Here is a 16,891-nt window from a genome sequence, read left to right on the forward strand (position 1 = left end):
TTATCTTGCTGGATGCATTCTTCGTTGTAAATGCACTGTTCAATGTGATAAACTTACTGACTGTAGCTCCAGTCTAGATATCATTCCTTAGAATACAACTATTTCAAATTAAGTTTTACATTGTGAAAGAAGGAGGGGGGGGGAGTAGACAAATCATTCATTCATGGCAGGACACTGATAAGATGGTCGCGAAAAAAACCCAAACACTCAACACTGCAAATTAAGAGTGCACAGTAAAAAAGAGTGACATTACCTGAGTTTATTTCCCCATTTTCCATGCCTACAATATACTTTTAATGAAACATAGGAAAAGTGAACACTTATTTCATTACATCGGGATAAATGTAAAGTGACATAACCCACCAGGTTTCTAAAGGATAGAGGTATTCTACACCTCATGTCTACCTTGATTTGTATAAAATGAGTTGTATAAAATAACACCCAACTCTCCTATAAGTCTGACAACATTTTAGCAAATGGTAACACCATAATTTGGGCTATTCATTTATTCAGAATTGGGAAGAAACAGTAAACACATCTAAGAGAGAGCAAACAGGCAGTCGGCAACACAACCGTGTAACACACTGGGATAGCAACACTGATCAAAACCAGCTTTTGCTCACAGTAAACTCTTCAACGCTAACTATCTGGTTAACATGGCAAGATTTAAATGGGGGAAAGAACGATGTTGCTTGTCGTGGGGTTAGTATATAGGAAAGGCACTGTCATCGCTTGTGAAGCCATGATGCACAGTGGCACACACCTTTAAACTACAGGTGGGAAGAGTGTTACAGGTAACTCCCCGACGAGGAAGTTTCACATTCATTTCACGAGGAAGTTTCAAAATATGATCAGGTCATGACCATTTCCTGCTTGCTGAATGATGAACAGTTATAATCAGAGAGAACATGAATACAGCAGTGTGTTCTCCTGTAGCTAGCTTCTCCATCCACCGAAGGTTTGAGAAGTAGACCTGGAGTGAATAAAGAGGGAGACAAAGCAAAAGGACAAAAGAAAAATCATTACGACCAAGAAACCCAAACATGATTCATTTTTTGTTTTTTTCTTTTTTTTCTTTTTTTGAAATGTTTTTTTTTTTTTTTACATGGAACTCCAGATAAATTTTTGCCTGTCTGAACTGGGACGATTTATTTATTTTTTGCTCCACAGTGGTGGGTCGTCACTGACAGTCCCAGAACCATCCACACACACAGCGATTAAGACCGCAAAGCACCGTGAGGGACAGAGATGACTTAAAAATGTGTAGGCGCACTGCCTTCACATATTTAGGCTCACAACTGCTAGCATATGGGAATAAACCATCCACTCTGGATGGTAAAGACATTTTACCATGAGCAAGACACACAGGATAAAGGCAGAGGAGTGTCATTTGGAAGTGGTGTACATATGCAGCATTTGGTATCTGCCAAATTGTAGTGTACAGAAAGGCAAAGAATATTATGAATAGTTAAATAGGTATTCCCCCTTAGAAATAAAACTGGAACACTGGTCTCTGTGGATAGAAGTATACCATCGAGACTAGGTTTCCCCAATTAGTGTGGAAGCAGCGTGTATATTACAGAAAGTTAAGTGTGTGAGAGGTGTGTGTGTGTGTGTGTGTGTGTGTGTGTATATGTGTATGTGTATGTATAGAGTTTTTAAGAGCTGCGGACACACAAGCACATATTCATACTTACTGATTGGTATTCGTACTTCCAAAGCCGCCAAAACCTTCAGGGAGGAAATAAATGAATGATGAACCAAGTTTGTTTTTTAACAAAACACACTGAAACAATTTCAAATTGCATAGTTTTCTGCATTGAACTGTAAACTGAATGCCACATTTGAAGAAGAAAAAAAAAAAAATAGAAGAACCGTACACATACAGTGTCCAAATAAATCCAAACAGGTTTTAAACACATCTTTGGCATGCTAGTCAGAAGTGGGGCAATTATTAATTACGGTGTACAGAGCTAAATTGCTAGTTTGTTCCAGATTCAACACGACTTCACAAAGGTTGACATATTCAGTACCATCTTCCTCAGCAACAGAGACAGAGAACTGGAAGACCATAGAACCCAAAGCACAATGAACAAACACCCCCAGCAAACCCCCAACACCAAGAGGACCATTCTAATGTTGACAGCCAAAACTGGAAAGCTATGCTATCTAGGTTAGTGTTTGCTGGAGAGCATGGGTGTGTGTTGCATACACTGGGCTGGTGTGGCTGCTGTATAGGGTTGGTACAACAGAAGGACTTTTCAAAATGATTTCTTTAAAATTCAATGCAAAACACACCACCAATTCGCAATCCACTAGCTACAAAGTAGTATCAATGGTTTTAACAGTCTTACCGAGTGAATTATACACTGAGCTATATTACAGGTAGGCAGGAACGTTATACATGGAGTGGATTTTCCACACTTCATTTAAAAATGGGCCATTGTGTTGATTTATACTGGGAGCCCCAGACCTGCGGCTGGATGTGGGTTAATAAAGGAGCCCAGCACACAGCCATGACAGAAGCCAGCAGAGAGGGCCGGTGAGCCCACTGTCTGACTGACGTTTACGTCTGGCCAGTGGTAAAAGCCCTCCAGGGCCTGGCCAGTTCCTGCAGCAGGGTTTTATACAGACTTACAGGCTGATTTAAACCCTTCTGTTTACTCATCATTGCAAGGCACAGTGGAAGGTGCAACAGTCAAGACTTAGGTACCCTGTACTCTGCTCAATGTGGTAAATTCATTAAATGAACAGATGGAGTAAACACACCACATATAAAAGCATCAGATTATGTAAATGTTGGCATTTCTGAGGAAGCTAGAGGCAGCAAGTCTCCAGACACCTCAATAGCCACTAAACATACAATTACTTGGCTGGGCGGGCAGACCATATAAACCTTTAGCATGGCTTCTGAGAATACAGCAGCGCAAACTCACCTCCAGAGGACCCAAAAGTGGAGAAGCCACTGCTCTGGGCACTGAAGCCCGTAGCCTGCTGGGCCAAGCCGCCAAAGGACGGAGTGCCGGTCGGAGGAGCCATGCTGCCAAAGGAGGGGGCTGAGGGAGGAGAGGCGAACCTGCATGCACAGAAAAAAAGGAGTTACACACACACACACACACACACACACACACACACACACACACACACACACACACACACACACGGTGATGTCTATGTGATGTTATGTCTGTGTATATGAATGAAGGCTAAAACTGTCTGAAGAGACACGACTATTTAACTGACTGGCAACATTTAAAATTCATTCAGTAATAGACAAAAAACTACACACACAGGGGGGGGGGGGAGGCTAAAGGGGACGTGACATAAAAAGATGGCAGCACCTTAAAATATAGGTGCCAGGCAGTGACAAGGAAAAAGAAAGAAAACCCAGTTAGTTCTGATCTCAATAGGGGAGCCAATATTTGGCAGCTGACCTTGCTGTCAACTAACAGGCCAAATCAGGTGATTGCCTGAGCTAAAGAAGGGCACTGATAAATTGAGGTTACAAGGCAGACACCTGGCATGGTGACTATTGAGAAGGGTTCAATTTTCCCCTACACAAGTGCTGCATAAAAATCTAAACTAATTTAATACTACTGCTGTCCAGAGATGCTGCTCATATTTACAGAGTACAATTTCTTATTTGAATACACTACAGCTCTTAGAATAAGCCCTGGTGATTGATACATTTAGGATTTAGCTGTTACTAACTAGCGCGTGACAGCACATGACAGCAAATGTAATTACTGCATGACAAGTCAAACTGTTAACACTTACATATAGTGAAGAGTAATTAAAATGTAATAAATGTAATGCTTCTTAAAACTTTAAAACCAAGATAATGTGATTACATAGACATATAGGCACATTGACAGCTCAACTGCATAAAACAGAACCGTTTTATCTGTTTGCTTCCCTGTTTTACTTCTACAGGAAATGCATCATCATCATCATCATCAATAAGAAAATAAAATGAGTAAATGTGCCAGCTAGGTGCTCTGACAAAGCACTTTAAACCTAAAAATACAGTTAAAAACCTTGGGTATAATTAAGTGAGATGAAGTGGGCTCCACACAGGCACAAAAACAAAAACAAGTGCCTGAGGACCCACTAACTCAGTACAAGTTTTCCCCAAGACTGCTACCATTTCACAACCTCATCACAGCATTAAACTCCAGATAGCCAGATTACGGCAAAGGAGGGGAAGGGAGTAAGGGATACTCTCTGTGTGTGTGTGTGTGTGTGTGTGTGTGTGTGTGTGGATGCCAGTTGTTTTTCGTCATGTGCAATAAATCACAAGTCTCCTGATGCTTCTCATCTCTGGAGGCTGGGGTACAACTCCCTTTGGGGTCGTAATCTCCCCCTTGGGTGACCCGACCCACTAAGGCTTTCCGAAGTGCCACCGTAATCTGTCGCCCAGCCAGGCGCATGATCCTAGGATTATCTTTCTGTAATCTAGCCCTCAGCTTCACTGCAAGATTCCAGACTTAGTGTCGCCTGGGCTGAGAGCCTTCACACAGCTCAGCAGGATGCCAGGAAGGGGGATGAGAATGCTATATGCCAGAATATTCCAGTCTGGGATTATTTTAGATCATGAAAGTCATTTTAAAGTTGTACCACTGTGTCCTACAGAGGAGAACTGGGAGTAATTCTTACCAGATACATCACACATTTGTTACTCACTAATTTGAGCAACACTAAATTAGTCAAGAAATTGACAAGAGTGATTGTGAAGAAATAGAGATTACTCTGGAAATCAAACATCCGTGCACATGCCATCTTTACGACAAAAGATTATAAACTCATTTATTCAATGCTGCCTATATCCGTCCTACAGTGGAAGTAATGCTGGAGCTATTAATGTTGCTGTTTTTCCCCTCTCCCTTCATGTTTCACATGGATTTTACTCTCCTATCATAAGAGGATAAAAGTATTTCCTAATACATTTGATTTACCTCTCCATTCAGCTTCAACTAGAAAATTAAATAGGCTTAAATTCTTACTTTTTATGGGTGGGGTGGTGAAAGCAATGGTCAGACCAAGTAAACAAAACCCAGCATTCTAAAAACCAGCCTCACAAAGGCTCCATGTGGTAAACACATGGTAACTCTCCCCATATATACAGGGTTGCAGCCAAAAGTCACACTTTACAAGCAGTGCAGATACAAGTACACATGTGGCACTCTGCTGTCTCTGCCGAGTTGATGTAGTATAAATGTGACGTGGTTAAGGACAACGGTGTGCAGTGTTGATGATGGAAATGATGCAGATCCATCAGCCTGTGATTCACCCCAACAGTTCAGCTAACAGCTGAGGCTGGCCCTCCATTTCTATGATTTGTTACTCCTTTCATTTGCACAGTGCAAGCCTTTTGGAAAGAAACCAATACTGCGATACTGATTATTACTAAGCAATGTATTCTGCAGACATAACCACAATGTCAGTGTAATTCACCTTGTTGTATCAGGTAAATGAAACAATCCAACACTAGGTGATGTTATCTGTCTTTGGAAACGCATCATTCAGAAATGCACAGGCCCTGTTTGTCTTTGGAGTAGGGCATGCATTTCCCCTCCATGACCAACATATCTCTGTGCTGGAGGTCTGGAAAATTCTTACCCGAATCCCCCCATGTTGGCTGCAGCCGTCCCCTCTCCAAACACCTTGCACGGGGTGGAGCCCATCGGGGTGTTGAAGGTGGGTGATGCGCCGAAGGTGGCGGAGCCACCAAAGGCAGGTGAACCCCCAAAGGCAGGGGGGCTGCCGAACACTGGCGCAGACCCAAAGCCACCTGCAGAGGCAACAGAGATAGGCAAGTCAGCCACAGAAACCAAGCTCTCTGAACATCGAGATATATATCAATCAAAGTATAGCTCTTATATATATATGTATGTATGTATGTATGTATGTATGTATGTATGTATGTATGTATGTATGTCTTAAAAGGTTCTATAGACTATATTCTTATGCTTTTTTCCAATGACTTCAATTTATTACATTAATTCATGAATTACTATTAATTAAAAACCCTATATACACGGCATAAACATGACCTTCTGTTCTACCCCCCAAAAAAAGTAGCATTACTTAAAGAATTATTTTTAAAAATGCCCACATGAATAAAATAGGGTAATTCTAAATAAAGCATATTATAGCATTTTACTGTAAAAGGTTGTACAAAATCAAAATGAAACTAAAATAGCGGATTACTTAAAAAAAAGGGAAATGGACTCGACACTCCTTTAAATACACATTCATCTTCAAGCTGATCTCCGAGTAAGGAATAAATATAGTTTTCCTTATTAAAGCAGACACACAAATTATAGCAGGCAGGGTTGTATAACTGTCAATGTAGAGTGGATGCAGTATACCAAGAATGGTCTGGAAAAGAGAAAATATTCAGTGAGCAGCAGTTCTCTGGGCGAAAATGCCACATTGATGCCAGAGGTCAGGGGAGCATGGCCAGACTGGTTTGAGCTTATAGTAAAGCAACAGTAACTCAAATAACCACTTGTACAACTGAGGTATGCAGAAGAGCATCTCTACATGCACTCCACGTTAAACCTTGAAGCAAAGTGTGTGGAGGATATTTTCAAAGTTAGGAAACTCAAAGAAAGACTAGACTCTCAGAACCCCATGAAATCAATGTTATGATTGAAAGATCTGCCTTTTCTAATATAAACTGGTTTCTCCTCTTACAAATTGAGAGGCACTTTGCTTGCACAGCTGAAACGTCCTGTTTCTTTGGAAACCTTGCACTTAGTCCCGCCCCTCGGCTGCTATAACAATCACCATTCTCTGTGATGATTCACACAACCGTGTTGTATAGAAGGCATTCTTGTTGCTGCATATTGACTGCTAAGCTCATTCATTCTCCCATGCAGGTGCCGGCAGGGAGAGTTGCTCACTGAGCGTGCTCTGAAATTACAGCCTGGCTCCATGCACATCCCAGTGAATAATTGATTGAGTTAATGTAATTGGATTACACTCACTGGATAACAGCCATTAGCGAAGCCTCTGAAATAATCAACCATGACAGATGTGAATTTATAATGGGTAGCACATGAGGGGAAACAGGTTTTATACTTTTTCAGTCATTAGATCAAATAAACAAATGTCACTGGGTGAATGTTATATTTTCTTTTGTACATGGAAGGAGTGTATATCATTACTTAACAATGGCAGTCTATTTTCAAAATAAGAGAAGCAACTCTTTCTTCTGTGTATGTACACCTTTAGGCATTGTACTAGAGGGACTGTATGCATCTTATAAACTGATTTCTGTTCATTTTGCTGGGCTAATGGTGCGGTTTCACCACTAGGAATGCTGTCAGGGTCAGCTCAGCTACCAGGGTGGGTCGAAACAAAACATGCAGATGTTTAATCTAATGTACACCTGCCCTTCAACCATCATCACATTACTGTTACACTCAAATAATTCATTCATACAGCAGATAGATCCCACAATCCTTCACCAAACCCAATCCCAATGACGTACACATTCATATCGTTTGACAGCCGGTGCCTTATCGCAGTAGGGTGGATGTGAAAGGGAGGCACACCCGTCTTTTGGTCGGGAGAGGGAGGTGCACCTGTTTTGGCCGGAGTGGAGAAAGAGCCGAAGCCTTGGGTGGCCACTGAGCCACCTCCAGCACTGAACGTCCCAGAGGCCTTCTGATCTCCAAATGCTGAGCCCCCGAATCCGAACGTCTTTGCGCCACTGTTCCCAAACAGGGTGGTGCTCCCTGGGAAAACCAGGAGACGGGTTTATTCTTTCACTGTCCTCCAACACATCTCTGATTCAAGTTGGTAAAACACCACTCACAAGACTATGGTATTTTTTGCTACTGACATAAGCTGAATGTTCAAAACAACAAGAATTTATATAATCGCTTTTCAAGAACACAGACACTTACAAATACACAGCACATGGAGCATCAGAAAACAGTCAAGGCACATTAAAACAGGAACAGACAACACTAAATAAGTCATGGAAAGAGCATAGTGGAACATCAGGTATAGATTAGGCTTGGAAGGTTGCATGTTAAAGAAACAAGTTATGTTTTAAGGTTGAATTTAAATATGTTGAGAGAAGTAGACTATTGGACAAGTTAATTTAGTGAGTGCCAGAGGTGTGGAACAAATCTGGAAAATGTTCAATCACTGAAACTACTGAAGGTTGGATGAAGGAACAGTGGTGAGTGTAGCTGAATAAGACTAGAGAGTGAATGCATTTGTACTGAAGATCACTTGTTGCTGTTCAACATAAGGAAGTTGTGTTTCATCCAGAATTTAATTTCTGAAAGGCATGCTTCTAATTTACTATATGGTCCTGAGACAGACCTGGAGACCCATTTTGAAATGAGGTATGATATGTCCAAGGGGGAGAATGTACATGACAAACAAGAGGGATCCCAGGACTTAGCCTTGTGGAACCCCTGGAATAAGAAAAGAGATGGCGGAGGTGTGTCCTGGGAGAGAGATAAACTGCTTTGTCAGAAAGATAAGAGGTGAACTTGTTCAGGACAGAGCCACAGAGCCTTGACAGAAGGATGGAGTAACATACCATATCAAAGGCAGCACTTGGATACAAGTAGAATGAGGATACTAAGTGCACCCTCATATGCAGACAGGAGATGGTCATTAATGAATTTAACCATGGCAGTTTTTGTGATAAGGAAAGGACAAAAACCACACTAGAAAGGTTCAAAAAGATCATTAGCTTCAAGGTCATCTTAGAGTTGAACAGCAATGGCTCATTCAAGGACTTTTGACAGAAATGGAAGATTAGAAATGGAGCAGTAGTAATCAAAATAAGATGGGTGTAATGATCTTATAGACAGTAGGAACATGGCCAAGAAGAAAAGATTTACTGTCAAGAGCTGTGAGATGAGGGACCAGGGCAGGAGGAGAAGCTTCGGTTAGGTAGGTAAGGGACCAAGAGAGCAGGTGGTAGCTTTAGAAGTAGTAATGATAGTCATGAAAGAACAATTAACAGTTTTAAAAGCAGAAAGAGGACAAGTTACTGGCTAGAGGATGGAAATCCAGGGAGGAAAAGGAAGAGACATATGTAGTGTTAGTGATCAAAGAGTTTTTGATTTTACAAATGTTATCATTAAAGAAGTGTAGGAAAGTATTACATTTGTGGGGCTTAAATAGTTCATTAACTGTTAAATATTCATGGTGGGAGAGTTAAGTTGACTTAGCAGTGTGCAAGGTATCTTTGTCGGCAGATACATGCTGTTTATAAGCCCCAGCACAGACATAGTTTACGTTTCCTGTAGTCATTCTAGTCGATGACCAACCTGCTTTACAGCACGCAATGTATAGTGTACCAGAGAGAGGAAGTAGTGAAGGACACAGTTTTAATTCCCATGGGGGATAAGATATTAAGAGACTCAGAGAGAGCAGGATTACATATTGCAGCATGTTCTTCAGGAGAGGCAGGAGCAAAGTTTGTGGAAAAATGATGGTGTGTGTAAGAGTAAGAGGGTCAACAAACAGATTTTGGAAGGAAATAAGTCTTCTGTTGGAATGATAAAGTGCTATGAGAGGACCTATGAACAGACCTGTCTCAAACACCCCAAAACAGGTCTTGATTATGAAAAATAATGCATAATAATGAATAATGAATACTGGCAGCAAGGCTGAGAACATAAGCCAGCATGGGATGATTGAGTAGAGGAAGAGTGCTGCAGCTCATAGCAGTGGTGCAGGTGCAGTCAGGGCTCGTTCCCTCTCTGCTGAGGGTTAGGAGAGCAACAGGTCACTACAGGCTGCACGGGCCCACAGCGCAGCTGCTGCTACATCAGGGGCTGTTGGATGGGAGCAGGGATAATGGCTGAGGTTTCAATGGGAGATGAATCCACAGCCAGCACCTGCAGAAGACATCGTTGAACTTTGCTGATCTATTATTCTTGGGTGTTCTTAATTTCTTTCAGGCAGATGGGTCGAAATTAATCAAATCCCACCATAGTTACATAACGATCTTGTCATCTTTGACAACTCCCTTTTACATTTAAAACAAAAAACCAAACCACCAACAAAACAATTACTTTTAAACTTGGCACAGCACATGAGTACAACCATAAGCTGAAAAGCTCTGGAAGGACTACCACCAAAAAGGTCCATGCTATTATAAGTAACATTACCTCCCCCATTCACGACCCGTTTAGCCTTTGCAGCTGAGATACAAATGTATTCATACTCTATATATACACACACACCCATGACATACCAAAGCAGCTCTTTTCCTACAAGTCATAAGCTGCTAGAGGTGGCTCACCCATTGACCAGATCAAGTCCTTATTAATAGTATCTTTCATACAAGCCAAGGTTTATTAACCTTGTTATTTATGTATACTGTCTAGATAAGGTACACTGTCTGAAAATGCTATATGTTGCAGAACGTGGTACAAACTGTGTTCTATATGCATATTGTCGTTTAAATGTCTAATGCAGTACATGTCTGGTTACAGTATACATCAATAACACAAAACAGATTGCCTTTTGACTGGTGGATCCGGGGACCTCAAGCAAAAATAAATTCCATCTTAAAATTCCATCCCCCGTGAGCTTACATACTGTGAAACCTCTGGGAAATGGGCCCCTCACCTGCTTGGCTGGTCTGTCCAAATCCACCCGTCGCAGTGGTTCCAAATGGGTTTTTGTTTGCGGCGTCTTCGCTGGGTTTGCCTCCCAGACCACTGAAGATGCCCCCAGCTGAGGAAGCAGTGTTGCCAGCCCCTGAGCCAAATAGCCCCCCTCCGGATGAGGGCTGCCATGAGAACCAGAGAAGACAGAAAGATGTGTTTGGTCATACTGTTTATTTAAAACAAACTCATCCCTCATGTGGTAAGGATGCTGATGGAAACTGACTGCAATGATATGAAATGCAAGGCCCAACACAAGCTGAAGTTGTGATAAACACTGCGGCAAACATCAGAGAAATATGTGGAGAGAGACTGGAACAACAGAGCCTGGAAGACACTGGTAGACGGTACTGAGAAAAGACTTGGACAGAACAAGACATGGCTCTTTCTGGTCCAGAGACCTTCCAAGTCTGACCTGTATGCCTTCCTGAAATTGTAAATTCTTGTTTCCAAAGACTCAATTAAAGTTGACATTGATTGTACATCACTGATAGCTCCTCGTATATGGCACTGGTTTAAGGAGCACTCCTTCACTCTCAGTTAGGATCAAAGTGATATATAGGTTTGAGATTTCAGTTAAAGTGACTCAGCAAATTCAAGTGAGCCGCTTGTGTCATTTTCACTGGATTGTGAATGTTGCCAGTTGTAGGTAACTGATTGCTCCTCCTGTATGAGCATAGTTCATCTTAAATGTTAGGAGAGTATTGGCTTGGCTGTATTGACACAAATATATAATATTTAATTTAAATAGTCTATACAGTCTCAGTCTCTCTCTCCATTTAAAAAAAAATAAGAAGGTGTTTCTCAGGCCATTGTGGCAGAAAACATAAGCTGAACAGCAATGAGCTGGGTGTGGTAACAATGCCTCCTGTCTGACAGAGTGCTTCTAAACACATTACCTGGCCAAAGACGGTGGCGGTGCTGGGTGGCTGACCAAACACTGAGGGAGTAGGTGTGCTGCCAAAGGCTGTGTGTAAAGAGGGAGACGATACAGACCACAGTGAGAAAGATATGAGACAATACAGATGACAATGAGAACGTGTGAGATGATGTAGACGACAGTGAGAATGATGCAAGAACCTCAGAGTTGGCTCCTTGGTCCGACCTTTTGCAAAAGTGGCTATTGACTGAGATCAAGAATTTACACTGCAACTCAAACCGCATGCTGAGCATCTAGACCTAGTGCATATTCATACACAATAAAGCCTGTACAACAAAGATGCACAAAACAGGTCAAAGGTCAAGTATAATGATCAGGACTACATAAATTACAAGGGTGCACCACATGCTGTTTTGCCCCTCTTGCGACCTTCTTTTACATTATATAAATGTCTGAGAAGCAGGTACATCAGAACATAAACCTCTAGGCTTGGTCTGACTCACTCTTAAGAGACACCTGCCTTAGCTGCCGCTTTTATTTATCTATTCATTTATCTATTTATCTATTCATTCATTCTGACGAATTCATCTGAACCTCAGGGTGAGGCTGAAGTGATCGATTTATGATTTATCTTCTGCCCTTGACCCTTGCCGCTGCACTTCCGAGTGTCATCTGTCATTACTTACTACTATGGATGGCGGCTATAGGGAGACAACAGGAGAAACACCAACAGCAAGTCTTTTTTTAATCATTATGTCAGAAGGTGCGTTGAGCGGCTAGTGCGCAATGTCTAGCAGATCTCGGCGATATTCACAGCTCTCAGTCCTCTCATGTGAGGTGCTTTGGCAGGCGTAAAGATTGCATCATATAAATCCATCATGCTCATGGAAGGGATGACCGCTACCTTGGAAATGTCTGTACTGGGAAGCAGTTGTTTACTGCAAAACCATGCAACACTCACACTCAGGAGACGTCTGCATGAAGGGAACTGAAATTTTGAGTAACACAGCCTGGGCTATCTGGAAGGAAAAGCCCTTAAATTACCATTGCCAGGCAAACAGTTCAGATGCCTTCACAACAATAATAATATTACAAATCATACACAAAAAAATGTTCTTGGTGATTTAGATCAAATGTAAACTGAACCTGCAGATTTTGTTGATGACGCTGACTATGAGTGAGGCGAGTTGGCCAAATAAACCAGGGTGACCGAGTCATTGTTTTACTATGAAAATGAGCAATTTAACTTGTGCAGAAAATGCAGACCAACCTATACAAATTACTGACAGGCCAGGGAACATTTTCACAGGACATTCATTTCCCTTTATTAGACTTTGGCCTGATTATGTAGCACAAGAGAAAAAGAATTTCACTAAACATCCAAACTGGAAATCTGTGAAGAGAGAGCTTCAAGTCTGAGAACAGAATCTACCCTGCCCTCCAGAGCTGCATATCATTTCAATTAGCAAATTCTTAAGGGGGCAGAATTTGACCCCTAGAGTGCATGCAAACAGGTGGAACCTGAAATGTCTAGTCCAAAGCCTCAGTAAAAAGCTAGACAGCAAGCTGGAGAAGACGTGGCTATGGGCCACCGATCAGCTGTTCCACGGCGTGGCTCACCCACCCACCCGATGTTACCAAGAGAATTCTGGGAATTCATGAGAAGGGACGAACTCGTAAGAATGTAGCTCACGCCTTTAGATTAGGCATCTCCCGGTGGCCCTAAGATTAAGTCCCCAGCTGCCACCCAACAACACAGATACTAATGAGAGGCAGAAATTCCAAGACTGGTCTGGACCATCACATTAAATGTAACCATAATCACCATCATTTAAAATTAGTACAAACTGTTTTTAGTTACATTTTAAAATCAGTGCTACAAAATCCTTCAAGAAAAAAATTCTTCTTATGTCAAATAACTTATAAATTATACTTTTAATATTTGATTTTAATAAAACACCATAGTAACTACTATATTTGGGTGACTCTTTTACAAAGCTCTTTATCATGAAAAAGGATAGCATAATAGGCTGAAAAACACACAATCAATCATACACGCACATGCACACCTACACACGCAAAAAATGTTCCTTACCGGCTGTCTGCCCAAAACCAAATCCAGACGAGGTGGTAGTGGTGGTGTTGCTGCCAAATAAGCATCCCTGTCCAAAGCCGGTGCTGGGCTGGCCGAAGGCGGGCGTGCTTGTCTGCCCAAAGATGCCCCCCCCTGTGCTGACCCCAGAGCTGGTACTGCTGGCTCCGAAGGAGAAGGAGCTAGCACTACTGGTGCTGGATGAGCCGAATAGGCCTCCTGCGCTGCTGGAGGCCGGGGTGGTCGTTGCGACAACCGGCGTCTGACCAAAACCGGAACCACCTCCGAACGACGACTGGCCGAAAGTGAAGCCACTGGCTGAGGTGAGGGCGGGCTGCCCGAAGCCGGCTGTTGCCGCGACCTGCCCAAAAACTGGATTGCCAAAACCAGAGGTGGTAGAGACTGCACCAAAGCCGGAGGTTCCAAACACTGACGCGGAGGTGGTCGAGGCAGGCTGGCCGAACACCAGGGCAGGGGTGGTAGTGGTGGTGCTGGATGCTATAGGTGCCGCTGGGGCTGAGGGGGGTGTTGAAGATGTGGAACTAATGACGGGGGTGAAGCTCGTGACTGATAGAGTGGTGCTGTTTGTGCTGACAACTGGCTGAGCGAAGATGGAGCCAGGTGTAGCTGAGGGTGGAGCAGCAGCTGCTGTTACTGTGGCTGGTACTGTTGCTGGTTGTTCTAGTGCAGCAGGGCTGGGCGTAGGTGCTGGTGTCATCTCCGGAACAGGTGTGGGGGCAGAGGGTTCCGGAAGAGGTGTCGGTTCAGCGGGCGGAGATGTGAGGAGTGGGGGTGTGGGTGTGGGTGCGGTCGCTACCTCAAGAGCAGGAGCAGGCTGGGTCGGTGGCTTTTCCACAGACGCCGCGGCAGCCTCTGTGCTGGCTGGCTGGGAGGGCGGAGCCTCTTTCGTGACGGACACGGGGGACGGAGTGGACGAAACGGGAGCTTCGCGACTCAGCTCTGTGGAGGCCTCCTCATGCTGCGCAGCCAGGGAGGGCTCAGGTGGGGGTGATGGCCCAGGTGCTGGGGGCTTCTCGGTTGTGGCTGGGGTTTCCAGAGGAAGAGCAGCTGCCAGGAGGCTGCTGAAAGAGGCGGCTGTAGAGGAGATTGAGGAGGTGGGAATGACAGAGAAGGCTGGTTTGGGGGTGGATGATGGTGCAGGTTCAGGGGGTTTAAAAACCCCAGCAGCATCTGCGAGCGTGTGGGGTGCGCTGCTCTTGGAGCCGTCCGCTGTGCCTGCGGAGTCCAACCCGTTACCAGCAGCAATGGACTTTGGTTGTTGAGCGCCGAATGTGAATCCCGTGGCGAGAACGCCATTGCCGGACTGTCCGAAGGTGAAACCCACTGAGGTTTTAGGGGGCTCCTTAACCTCGTCGCCCTGGCCGACTCGCAGGTCAGAGAAACTACCCAGGGTGTCTCCTGTGACACCCTGGGCTTTGGGGGCCTGGAAAGAGGGGGTGGTGGAGATCAGCTTGGTGGGTTCACCCAAGGTGGGTGGAGGGGCAGACGAACTGGTGGCCACTACAGAAGTGGTTGGTTTCGGGGTGAGGGAGATGGGGGTTTCTGAGGCACTGAACAGCATCTTCCCTGTGCTGCTGCCAAAGGAGAACTTACTCACTGGAGCCACATCTTTGGCTATGAGAAGATAGGGACAAACAGATGTGGAGACATATCCCAAACAAAAACATTTAAATAATAACATGCAAAATGAGTCATCAATTGAGATATACTATTCATATACTATTTTTGAAATAAAGTGTGTTTGATTAATATAATCTGTATATGGTTAATATCACCTAAATATGATAAGCATACACTAAAGTATACAAATAAATAATAAAAATGGTTATTACACAAAATTGGATTTTTTTGGGTAACTTTTCTACAGTTTGTGATACAATAACCATCCTTATGCTCCTTTCATGAACTCTGTATTTAAATAATCCTGAGTAATGTAGCTGATATGAAAACAAAACAAAAACAAACAAATACAGCCTGAAAAGCCATATTTAAGCACATCAACATCAAACAGCATGGTGGCTTATTTTGTCCAGCAGAATCAAGCACACACACACACACACACACACACACACACACACACACACACACACACACACACACACACACACACACACACACACAGAAACACACAGACACAGGAAAAACTATCAAACAGCTCAGAAGCATAACCAATGTGATGAGAACCCCATAGTTACCTTGTGAGGTGGCAGCTGGCTGAGACTGAGATGATGTTGAGCTCAGACAGAAGGAGAATCCACCCGGTGGCCTTTCACAGAAAGGACACATGCACACAGAGCAATTAAACCCGACTACCTCACAAATCAAAGTCCATCGCATGCTTGGAATTAAAGAGTAGATTGTGGCAAAAACAAACTAATAAAACAATATCTTAAATACCTTAACACCCAGGTCACCCTTTCTAACGACACGATTCAATTTGAAGCGTGTGAATGACATTTACTTTATGACTTCATTCCCACAAATAAACAAACAGATAAACAAACAACCATTCTAAAGTATTAAAGTTCATGGCACCTGATGCTTGTAAATAGATAAAAGGAAGCTCAAATGAATAAAACATAATAAACAGCATATGGTTTGATGGACAGGTATAGGTAAGCTTGAAGGGTGTGAAGTTTGAAGAGACACTCACCCTGTAGAGAAGGAGAAGCCCTTGCTACTCTGCTCCCCGAGAGAGGGTGTAGAGGTGGAGACTGATGGGGCTTCAGCCTTGGGGACTGCACCTACGTACAGACCTACACCTTCACTATGGGGCTCGCCAACACAGTCAATATTTCAAAGGATTCAATAATTATAACACAGAAAAGTCAACTTTGTGATACTGAGATTGTGTAGGTGGTATCAAAGGTGTAGGTGAGGAAAAGGTTTAAATATCATAGGAAAAATTATACATTTTTACATTACTACAAGTTATGGAAAAAAGCCTGTATAAAACGACATTATATAGTACTGAACTTCAATCATTTAAGTGTCTTGAGAACATCACTGCTCAAGTGTAAATTGAAAGTGAAAAGACCATTTAAATTAAAATGCATATTACCCACCACTACTTCATTAGACGATAAGGTGTAATAAAACAAAATCAACAGGCAGAAACAACTAGCTAACCAAGTTCCTGCCACCTATGAAGAACGGCATTCAGTTTTTCTGCTGAGTTGTGGCATTACAATATTGAATGCTGACAAGCCGAATTCTTGTTTCCATTTTGTAATGGTCACATTTTCT

The 16,891-nt window shown here is 43.0% G+C and overlaps 1 protein-coding gene across 3 annotated transcripts in view; it reads right to left on the reverse strand.

Annotated features, from left to right (window-relative positions):
• Positions 1-244: 244 nt before the first annotated feature.
• nup214 (nucleoporin 214) overlaps positions 245-16,891 on the reverse strand; it is a 35,457-nt gene continuing 18,810 nt past the window's right edge. For 2 of the 3 annotated variants that reach the window (XM_035527489.2, XM_035527488.2), the window contains exons 27-36: positions 16,299-16,389; positions 15,841-15,911; positions 13,628-15,259; positions 11,552-11,619; positions 10,615-10,777; positions 7,593-7,745; positions 5,620-5,791; positions 2,937-3,076; positions 1,698-1,731; positions 245-973 (exon numbers count right to left, since the gene is read on the reverse strand). In XM_035527489.2, coding sequence (XP_035383382.1) covers positions 937-973; positions 1,698-1,731; positions 2,937-3,076; positions 5,620-5,791; positions 7,593-7,745; positions 10,615-10,777; positions 11,552-11,619; positions 13,628-15,259; positions 15,841-15,911; positions 16,299-16,389 — 2,561 coding nt within the window. In that variant the 3' untranslated portion in view covers positions 245-936. The remainder of the gene's footprint in view (positions 974-1,697; positions 1,732-2,936; positions 3,077-5,619; positions 5,792-7,592; positions 7,746-10,614; positions 10,778-11,551; positions 11,620-13,627; positions 15,260-15,840; positions 15,912-16,298; positions 16,390-16,891) is intronic. The other variant, XM_081718980.1, reaches the window with a different exon arrangement.

The sequence above is a fragment of the Electrophorus electricus genome, chromosome 8, assembly GCF_041902795.1.
Source record: "Electrophorus electricus isolate QZ-2024a chromosome 8, ASM4190279v1, whole genome shotgun sequence".
In the NCBI taxonomy this organism is placed as follows: domain Eukaryota; kingdom Metazoa; phylum Chordata; class Actinopteri; order Gymnotiformes; family Gymnotidae; genus Electrophorus; species Electrophorus electricus.